Source organism: Octodon degus, unplaced genomic scaffold (assembly GCF_000260255.1).
Source record: "Octodon degus isolate 3935 unplaced genomic scaffold, OctDeg1.0 scaffold00086, whole genome shotgun sequence".
Taxonomy (NCBI): Eukaryota; Metazoa; Chordata; class Mammalia; order Rodentia; family Octodontidae; genus Octodon; species Octodon degus.
The window spans coordinates 3,922,458-3,933,705 of record NW_004524662.1 but is presented as its reverse complement, the minus strand read 5'-3'; the positions used below and the strand labels follow the sequence as shown (position 1 = coordinate 3,933,705).

General features: G+C 34.5%; 2 protein-coding genes across 10 annotated transcripts in view; both read right to left on the bottom strand.

The window, feature by feature from the left end:
- Positions 1 to 11,248, bottom strand: part of Ralgapa1 (Ral GTPase activating protein catalytic alpha subunit 1) — a 263,481-nt gene that overhangs the window by 164,826 nt on the left and 87,407 nt on the right. For all 9 annotated transcript variants that reach the window (XM_023721857.1, XM_023721854.1, XM_023721851.1 and 6 more), the window contains exons 14-16: positions 10,205 to 10,334; positions 7,780 to 8,017; positions 6,436 to 6,597 (exon numbers count right to left, since the gene is read on the bottom strand). In XM_023721857.1, the coding sequence (XP_023577625.1) occupies positions 6,436 to 6,597; positions 7,780 to 8,017; positions 10,205 to 10,334 (530 nt within the window). The remainder of the gene's footprint in view (positions 1 to 6,435; positions 6,598 to 7,779; positions 8,018 to 10,204; positions 10,335 to 11,248) is intronic.
- On the bottom strand, positions 9,120 to 9,407 carry LOC101591409 (40S ribosomal protein S27-like). Its single transcript, XM_004637081.2, has one exon. The coding sequence runs from the start codon at positions 9,405 to 9,407 to the stop codon at positions 9,156 to 9,158; it is 252 nt and encodes an 83-aa protein (XP_004637138.1). The 3' UTR covers positions 9,120 to 9,155.

The window sequence follows — 11,248 nt, the reverse complement described above, 5'->3', positions numbered from 1 at the left end:
ACCATAAAAATTTATCTTGAAACATTTTCTTTGTTCTACGTACATGCAGAGTAGATTATTTTACTTCTAAGTATTTCGCAGTTTTCCAACTGTCTTTCAGTAATTGGTTTCTAGTTAAATTCATTGTGGTCTTAGGACATACTCTATTCCTTTAATGTGCTAAAGGTATGTTTCATGATGTGAAATGCAGTCTATCTTGGGTTAATGTTCTGTGTGAGCTGGGGAGGAATATGTAACCCATTGCTACCAAATGAAGTAATCTACAGATGTCAATTATGTGCAGCACAACTGACTGATGTTGTTAATCAGTTCAACCATGTCTTCACTGACTTTCTGCCTGATGAATCTTAATAATAGAAAGGCATTAATTCTCCAACCATAAGAGTGGGTTTATTTACTTCTGACAGTTTTGCCAGTTTTTTTTTTTTTTTTTTTTTTCCAGTACCAGGGATTGAACTTAAGACCCTGCACTTGCCAAGCAATCACTTATTCTACTAAGCTATTTCCCAGGCCCATTGCCAGTTCGTGTGTCATATATTTTGATGCTCTGCTATTAAATGCACATACATTAAGGACTATTTCTTTGTAGAGAAGTGGTGACTTTTTTCTTTGATCTGAAGTTGCACTTAAAATTGGTAAGACTATTTCCATTTTCTTTTGATTGCTAACACTGCATACCTTACTCTAGCCCCTTATTTTTAATCGATGTGTCTATATTTAAGTGGAATTTTTATACATAGCATGTACCTCAGCCTTGTTCTTTTATCCACTGAGATAATTTCTTTCCTTCAATTGCTATATTTAGACCCCTATGTTTAAAGTGATCACAGATAAAGGAATACCATACTGCATTTGTTTCTATCCTTTATGCACTGCCCTTGCTCTGTTTTCTTTTTAAGTTTACATGCTTCTGTTTTTTCAGATCTTAAAGAGTATTTCATATGCTTCTCATTTCTTTTTGCACATGAATTATAATACTCTAAAAAATTTTAGTGGTTACCATTGAGTTTGCAACATGCACTTACAACTAATCCAAGTCTTCTTTCAATAGCATATTACTTCCTAGGTAGGATAAGGACCTTTTAACAGAGTACATCCAATTCCTCTCTCCTATTGTTGCAAATAGAGCACATATTCATATAGTATAATCACCTAGTACACAGCGATTTTGGGTGCTGAACAAACGCTTATGTTTTAGAATAAAATGGCAATGCAAAGTGAGCAGGGACCATTAAACCCGCTTTCTCAAAAGCATTAAAAGTCCAAATAACAAATAAGTTACATCAGTCTAAAGGTATTTTTAAATTATCAGTGTGATGAGAGGGTAGAATATGAAATTAAAGGTAATAAAGTATTGATGTAGATAAACAAGTTAGAAAACTTCTGTAACATTGTAGGCAAGATAGTATACTAGATCAAAGGAGCAGGAGTAGAAATGCAGAGTTAAGACAGATACTTCACTCAAGCCATAATCAACAGATATGACATAATGATTCAGCCAGAGTCATGAGGTATAGGAAAGAGAGAAGAGTTGAAAATGCTTTATATTGCTCATTTGGGCAACTTGGTTATTCCTGACACCTACTGTTAGTTGTTCCTCCCTGGTTCTGACAGTAAGTTAATGAAGTTACTCATTTCAGTCCTGTTTGCATCTTTTGAAATTCATAGTATGTAATATTATGAAATTCATCTCTAAAAACACAGTTTTTATAACTCTGCTTCCAAATACTGAGGCAAATCTAAAATTCTTGTGTTCTAACAGGATTATTCAATAGTTCATTTCTGGTTTTCTATGTTTAATAAGCAAAAGAGAATACAGTGGAGCCTCGAGTTATGACAGGCCCGACATACAAGCACAACTTGGGTTAAGACCAAAATTTTAGTTTTAACTTATGATAAAGTCTTCGGTTATGACCTGAACGCTGGCTTCTTCAGCTTCAGATAGTCTCGGAAACAGACTCAACCCTTAAAGAATTCCAGAAGGAATATTACAACATCTTTTCCTGTATGGGGTTAAGTGAGAAATTCTGGGCCAGTGTCTCTAAGGACAATGAGATCCATATACAGGACAAAGACTTTAAATTGTGTAGAGGAGTCTGAGCCCTCAGCTGACAGCTTGAGTTACAACAAGCCTTCAGAAACAAAATGAGTTTACAAGTCAAGACCATGTGAAAGTTTTTAACTTAGTCCTGCAAGCCTGAATTCTGTCAACTCTTAGTCTAGGTAGCACAAGTGATCAGCAGTTTGCTTAAAGTTACCACTTTACTACTCACTATTCAGTCCTTGGAACATAGCTTTGCTTCTTTAGTTTTGGCCAGAGAAGCAGGATCAGGAAGAAGAGCCCTAGAGATTTCACTTTTCGTAGAGCCAGCAATATAATACTGGAACAATATCCAAGGCTTTAGAATATCAAGTTTACTATATTACTGGCAGCTTAAAAATCTTTTTGCTCACAATTTTCAAAGAATAAATGCAAACATATACAAAAAGTTAAGGTATATGTAACAACATGCATATGCATTCTTGCACTTTAATTCAAAACTTGCTAACATCTTGCCAAGTATGTTTTATTTTTGTGCGCATGCATTTTTGCTGGATTTGAAAGCAAGCTGCAGATGCCACAACTCTTCATGCTCTACATATTTTAGGGTTCATTAATAAGTAAGGCTGTCCTCCACAGACAATACCATTATCACACCTAAGAAAATTAACAAAACTTCAGTAATATTAATATTCAATCCCTATTTCAAAAAACCAAATTATCTGAAAAATCATTTTACTTTTTTTAAAACCAGAATTCAATCAGGGCTCATGTATTATATTGTTTATTGTCTTTTTAATCTAAAACAACTTTTAAAGACATTGTCTTTTTAAGAGTATAAATCAATTACCTCATAAAATGTACTACATTCTAGTTTTAGCTGCTTCCTCATGAAGTCATTTAACTGGCTATGCTTCCATGCTATACACTGAACACTAAGGTTACAGGCTTTATTATATGATGATCTCCACATTCCCTACTATAAAGACATAGTTACCAGTTGCAAATGTAAACAATCTCTAGGATGATCCCCAACAAGTGAACATCCTGTTCTCAATTAACCCGTCACAGAACAGTGTGAAGATCTGCTGATGATCCTTGCTTAAATCTACAAAGGTTTCAAACTGAAATTTTTCTTATTCCTTCATTATACATATTTTAAATGATACATATATAGTGATACATATATAACAATGATTACACTTTTTGGTAAAGAAGAGTTTCAATTCCTCCACACAATTTTTGTGTGTGTGTGTGTGTGTGTGTGTGTGTGTGGCCAGCTCAGCCCACCAGGGGGCAGGGCGGGCTGGCATGTGGTGCTGGGGGATTGAACCGCGGTCCCTATGCTTTTAGTTTGTTCTAAGTAGGTGCTTTAGACCACTGAGCCATCTCACCAGCCCCCTCCACACAAATTTTGAGTAGCATTACAGACTAATGAATTTTTGATGCTCTGACCAGTTAGAAGGCACTGAGTGGCTATTAAATTTATTCAAAATGTGCTCATCCTCATTTATATTTTAAAAACTAACAAACAGGCATGGTTGCATAGGCCTATAGCCCTAGATACTCAAGAGGCTTAGGCAGAAAGGATTTCTTAAACTCAGAAGTTCAAGACAAGCCTTGGGCAACACAGCCATCTCAAGAAACAAACACATCATATCACTATGGAGCAAAATGTTTGATAATTAATAGCAGGCATGTAGAAGAAACGGGAGCTCTTTATTGTTTATGCAAGGATAAATTAATATAGCTTCTTTAGGAGGCAAGTTAATGTTAAATCCTGTGGGCTTTCCCTACAGATATACATGCTCAAAGTGAGACATATATGTATATTGGATTACCATACACAAAATCATAAAATATATATAGCTTGAAAATATTTTAAACTAAGGCACTTTCAATGTAATGAAATATGATGCACGAAGCTTAATAGTATTTGCTCCATAGTAATCTTAAAATTACACATTATAGCATCTCCTGACTCTCCTTTCTCACTTTACACTCCACTACACACACGATCCTGGCTCCAGGATTTTTATACTCTTCTTTCTACCCAAAGTGTATTCCTAGTGATATCTGCCGAACACATCTTCTCACTTCAATCGGGTATCTATTCTTATATCATATGGTAAGATAGCCCTTCCTTGACCTCCCTATCTAAAACAGTCCTATTTCTCCACCTCTATTCATTTTTAGTCTGTTTGCTGCTCTACTTTTCTTCACGACTGGTAATTATCTGATACATCTATTAATTTATCTTTGTAATACTTCTGCCCCAACTATTACTGTCAGCTCCAATGAACTTTCTGCTTCATTCACAACTTTATTAATGCTTACAATAGTGCTTCCATACTGACTACAGAAAAAAAATCTGTTTTCAGTCAAAAAAAAACCACTGTTCACAACAGAGTAGACATTTCTGCAAATGTATAAAGTATCTTCAGAAGGATGGTGAAGAACTAGTAACAGTGATAGTCTCTAGCGAGGTAAAAGAAGAGTCACTAATGATGGGAAGACTACCTACAATGTATATAATTTTATTGCAGACTGAATTTTTAATCACGTATATTCACTAAGAAAAAAATTCTTTTAGGAAAATGTATGTCCAAAGCACACCCTTCTTCAATCTCCTGTCCTTTTAACTTTTATGCAGGCAACTTCCTTAAAATTTTTATGCAGGTAACTTTCTTAAAATTTTTACTTTTTTGAATTTTTTTGCTATGCTGAAATACACATGATAGAAAAATTACCACCATGACCAACTTTTTGTTTGATTTAATAATTTTTATTTCTTTACTGAGACAAGATCTTGCTATATGGTTCAGGCTGACTTTGAAATTACAATGTAGTCTAGGTTGGCCTTAAACTTGCAGTGATCCTTTTGCCTCAGCCCAAATTGGGATTATAGGTGTGTCACCATCCTGCAGATAAAAAATTTAAGAGGTAACCCACTAGGGTCCCCCTCTTGGACAGAAGCTCTCTTTCCTAACAAATATTCTACTCTTAAAAAAATTAAGTATGACATTCATAAAAAAATGAAAAGGTATTATTTCAGATATAACCCAAATTTTCCTTAGGATTCCAAAATGTGATTATACATCCAAATTCCTAGATATTATATTAATTTTATTTATTTACTCATTCAAGACTAGCTCTTGCTATGTTGCCCAAACTGGTCCTGAACTCCTTAATTATCCTTCCTCAGCCTCCTGAATCATTGGGATTATAGGTGTGTGCCACCACATCTGGCATATTATATTAATTTTAAACCAACAATATCCTTTTCCTTATATCATTTCTCATTCTTACAACCTGCCATATACAACTCATGTCTTTATTTTATAATCATAGGACAATTCTGAAAATATCCCATTAACGGATTTTGAATTAACCATAATGTTTAATTTCATTCTCTTTTTAGTTGTGCCTTCCTTTTAAGCTATAATTCTTAATACTTTAGAATCCACTATTTCACAGATGACATTTCCTTACAACAATAGTTTTGAGTTTCTCTGTTTATTCTTGATTACCATTAAATACAGACACCCATGGAAAACTCTCCTTTCCTATAATTATAGACTGTAAACCCTGAAATGACTCTAAGAAATTTTTCTGTATGCATGAGAAATGTTATCATTCTCGTGACACAGATGATGTACTTAAAGACTAGAAAAAGTGGCTAAATTGTCCAAAGTTACCAAGATATTTAGTGATGAAAGAGAGAAACAGAAGAGATTAGAACAAAGCTCTCCTTGTTTTTCATTGCAGTAATCTTTCTACTATAATTCACACCAAGTTATGAATCTCTGGCATTAAGTGGAGCAAGATGTTAGTGAGGTCTACAGCATGCTGAGTGACCCTATGTCTGGAAATTCTCCTGCAGTGGCCCTTCACTGCTATACTTCAAATTATAGAAATTCTTCTTTGTTAAAAGCAATAGGGAGCCGAGCAGTAGGTTCTGTCCTGGCTCTGCTGCCTGCCAATACAGAGCATGAATTCCTTGTTGGAAGTTTACGAAGCCCATTTAACTATATAACTATAGTACTAAAAATTAGCTACCCAACATTTCCATATTTGTGTGAACATTCATTAACAGAAAGCATATCAGTCACCACTTAAGTTCTGTAAACAGAATCAGAGTTCTACTTCTTCAATTCTGCAAAGCAACATTTTAAAATCAAGAAAAGATATAAAAAAACAGCAAAATAAACCACACAAAAATAATAATACAGTATCATACTACACTGGGTACTAATGAGAAAAAAGTGTGCTGTAAAAGCTTTTCATTTCACACCAAATAGAATTTACAAGAAAACTATATATTAAAACACATGGTTTGTCAGGACTGTGGGCATAGTGCTCTGTACAGTTCTCCTAATTTACAGAGTACATACCAACAGTTTTCTGCCGCACAATACTCCTCGCCTTTTCGGTCCCTGGCGAGCCAGTAGTTGTTGCACTTCTCTGTCTCATTGGCGCTTGGCCAGGTTGATCACGACTCCATCCTCTAGAAAATGACTTGTCAACTGAAACTTTCTGAAATTCATGTCCAACTCCTAGAAACACAGAATTTTAATTTCAAAATACTGTCACTTAATCAATAACATTTTAAAATTATATGTTATATTGCCTCAGTCAGATTCTTAGGCTTATTTATAAATTATAAGGTAACAATAAAATGCTGCATTTTGTAAAGCTTTTTTGAGCTTCACATTAAATAAAAATTATATTCCAACATTTATGCAGAATTTAAAAATGGTACTATCAACAATAAGCTACGACAAATTCTGCGCCTACTTTCTAACAGAAACAAAATATTTGGCTAAGAAAAGTCAGATGGAAAATGAGCTAGCCAGCCAGAAGTCATCTTACGGGGCTAGGGAGACGACTCAGTAGAATAAGTGCTTGCCTGACAAGCTCAAGGGCCTGAGTTCAATCCTAGGTTCCACAAAAAAAAAAAAAAAAGTCATCATATAAGTGAAAATTACTTTGCATTTACCAACCAGTAATACCTATTTAGGAAATAAAAAGTCATGAAAAATGTAGTCTGGAAACATTCTTAATACACCTACATTGGACAAAACGTGACTCAAGCTTGCCTAAGTAGTCATTTTAGACTGCTGAACTATCTTGCTGGGCCGCTCCCTTTTAGTATTACATAAATATGTACTTCATGCCTAGGTAATGTTTGCTTTTTGTTAAAACTAAAAGAAAAAACAAAACTTTATATTTTTTTTAAAAAACAAAACTTAAAATGAATTTTCCAAATAAATTTTTATACTTTTTAAAAATTGTGAAATAAAATCACCCTTCAATTCTAATTAAAACTTGTTTCTGTTAAAAGATACTTTATTAATGTTCACTTTGGTTTTTTTTTTTTTTTTTTGGTGGAACCAGGGCTTGAACTCAGGCCTTTGCGCTTGGCCAGGGAAGTGTTTATTTCACTGAGCCATCTCCCCGGCCCCTGGTTAATTTTTAAGAATAAAATATTTACGATTCTGAACTATTTAACTTTAGTTAAATTAGTATAGAACACTTTTGGCTTTAATGAAAATTACTACTGATTTTAAGAAAATTACGCAATGTTTTATTGTTGGAAATGTTAAACATCTAGTTAAATGAAGGCAAGAATAATTAAAAATTAATCTGCCTTCTCCCCTCATACTTCTTCCTGACTTGGTTATCCCCAGATCAACTATTTAAACAAAATTACAAGAACTTCTCTGAACAACTCTTACCTTTCCCTTTGTGCTTTTTTTGTTTCTGTTCACTCAGCTTATCCAGTGGCAAATCACTGAGATCCAAGCTATATAAATTTCTGGCTAAAACTTTAGTTAGTGTCTCCATAGTCAGTGACCACTCAGTGGCCAATTCTTCCCAATATGTCAGTGATGACAATACTGACAATAAGTCATCCCAAAGTTCTCGGGAGATGTACACATTTAGATTTGCTTTGATCCAGGCAACTATTAGAGTCTATAAAAACAAATATTTAGAAATAATAATGAAACGTATTTAGTATGACTCCAAAATCAGACATTCAGATCTTTAAAATTTAGCTAGATACAATAATTTAAAATTATACCCATCAGTCTTTCTTCATAGATAATACTTACAAAAGCAACTTCTGCAATCATCAGTACTTACTACAAATTTCAACAACTGCCAAACCCTAAGCCTGCAGCAAGACAAATTGAAAACATTTTCCCAAAAAGCCTAACTACCTTTTCATGTGCATTAATATTAAATTAAAAATGCTATTTAAGAGAGAAAATTCCTCCATCCTATTTAGTATTGAGATTGTTATTAAACCAAAAATCCCAAAGTTGTATTTGCAAGGACAGAAATCACTATGTAATTTGAAAGATCTCTTTACTATATTAAAAAAATGTAGTGAGATACATACGATTAACTTCAATGAAGCATGCTTTAGAAAAACTATATAGAAGCTGAAGCTTAAAATTTAAATTTATTGGGGTTGCGGAGATAGCTTGATGGTCTAAGCTCAGGCCTGGCAAGTTCAAGAACCTGGGTTTGATCCTTGGTACTGCCTGTTGAGCCAGCCACCATAGTTGGGTGTGGTGGTGTACACCTGTAATCCCAGCACTGCGGAGGGTGAGGCAGGAGGATCACTACGAGTTCAAGTTGTGTAGTGAGACCCTATCCCAAATAAATATAGATTTTTTAAAAATTTTTAAAAATTTTTGTATTTTAAATGCATCAGAGGAATTAAGAAATTTAATCTATAAGAAATTCAATCACAGAGCTAAAAAATTCATAGAAAGACAAAAACTACTACTTAGCCAGTACCCTGAAATCTGTTTCTGTCCCATATACCTCTTTCTAAAGGAACAAGTCACAAGTGACTTCTCATTCTCTCTTTAAATGTGCAAATTGCAAAAAAGTTATCTCATGTAATAATCTAAAACTTTATCTTTCACCACATAGTTATTACAATGGTGAAATTTGAAACAAAAGTCTAATGATGTTACGTGAAGCTTATTTAATATATATGATGCTGGTTTTATTTATTTATTTATTTATTTTTTTTTTTTTTTATATCCAAAATGTGTTTATTGGGATGGCTTCCCACTCATCTTGATTGAGGGTGCTGTTAGTGCTGCTTCCTCCTAAAGGAACATCCTTCTGTGAGCCTTGCTTTCCCTCCTGTAGGCTGGCACAGGACAGTGGAGCAGCCAACACACAGAACTACCGTCTGTGCATGGCTAAAGACCGTGGTGATTTTATAGCATCCTGGGTACTTCACGTCCATGAAGTAGGAATTGGGGCTCTGCACCAGGCGCTTCTTGTGCTTCCTCTTCTCCTCCTCCGGAGAGGGATGAAGGAGATCTTTTGTGAGAGGCATGTTCTCGTAGGGGGTTCGTCACCGCCGGAAAGGCTGGTTTTAAAGATTATTTACCACTAACACAGAATTTTAGTAAAGGGCTAATAGCAGGGGTGGGGGGGTGGGAAGGTGGCTGCAGCCTTTTTCTAGGTATTTTTCAGTTCAGCATGGTTGGAGTTATGGCCAAGAATTAAAACTGAGAGAGCTTTTTACCTTTGACATTAACATTTTATTTCTGAATTTGCAGTTAATGTCATCCTAAGAAAATAGTTCATTTTGTTTTCCAAAGAATCTATTTAAAGTCAGAACTAATGTTCAGACTAAAAAAGCAGTATGTAGTTCCTATATAATCAAACCATTACTGATAATTCAGATTAAGAAGCAAGGACAATAAAGTCTATGGAACAGCACTAAGAGCGAAATTTGATTATTTACTACTTCTTTATTACTACAAAATAAAGTTTTTTTGTAACAATCCCAGAGACTTAAAATCATAGAGCAAACAATCAGGTCATTACTTCTGAAGTCTTCTGCCAGGATTTTGCCAATTATACACAAATATGCCACAGATCAAATAAATATTCTCAGCCTACATTATAACACCTTATCTCAGACTTTAGAAATCTACCATTCTTATACTAGATTGTGGGTTTCCATGGCAAAATGGCCTATTTAAATGAGTAACTTTTAATTTAGTGCTACAAAAGACCCTTTAATATGAACTGATTTGTGAATTAAAATTTTTTCCCAGGAAATAAGTTCAGGGTTCAATGAATGCTTAAAAAATACATATCTATTCATCTATTTATTTTTATTGCCTGGAAAAGTGGTCCTGCAAGTCGACCTGCCAAGGTCATGTTTTTTTTCCCCTGGAACTGCAGAAAAGCTTGTGATGACATCTTCAGTACAGACTCCGTAACTCTGAGCAACACAAGTAGCATCTGTTCCCTTAAAGTAAAAAGATTAATTAATGTTTCCTTCTTGCATATGTTTGCTTTGGTTAATAACTTTCAAATTAATATTTGTTATAAATTATTATCTATGAAATATCAAATATTAAATATCTTTAAAAACAAACTCAAATGCTTAGCATTCCTTAAATATTAAAATTAAAATTTCTACTTTATATATCTATATCAGCTATTTTGAACTTTTTTCTAGCCACAGTGCACTTAGGTACAAATAGGTTTGTTTTAGGGTTTTAATGATGAGCATTGAGAAGAAACAAGAAAGGTAATGATACTGCCTCTTTTTATTCTTTTATTTTTAGTGATTAAAAAATCTTTTTTCTCTTTATATACTATAAGCCAGGGCAATTCAAACATCCTTAACTTGCCTCTTTCTCCTAGATGTTCACTCAAAACCATAAAATTATACCTGATATTTTAAATCAGGAAATTGACTCAAGCACATATGAAAAAAGAAGCTAGCAAGAGAATTTCAATGGGCTAAATAAACAGTCTAGAGCCCAAGTCCCTCTCACAGCCTGCTCCTCTCTGGCTACTTTGCAGGCCCATTCCAGGCATGGCATTACAGGGAAATGTGGCTGAGACAGCAGTAGGACTGATCTACATATCAGTTATTTCAAGAAGGGAGAATCACATGGAAACCTCAATTAAAATTACTCGGGATTTTTTTGGCCAATAAATGCATGCATTGAGCCGGCTATAGTGGCACATGCCTGTAATCCCGGAACTGAGGAGGCTGAGGCAGGAGGAACACTGTGAGTTCAAGACTGGCCTGGGAAAGGGAAAGCAGGATCTCATGGACTAACTAATCAAGAGAGGGAAAGGTGATGAGCTAGGAAACATGACAATGTTAAGCCATGCAGTTATATGTAAAAGATGAGCAAGGCAATGATC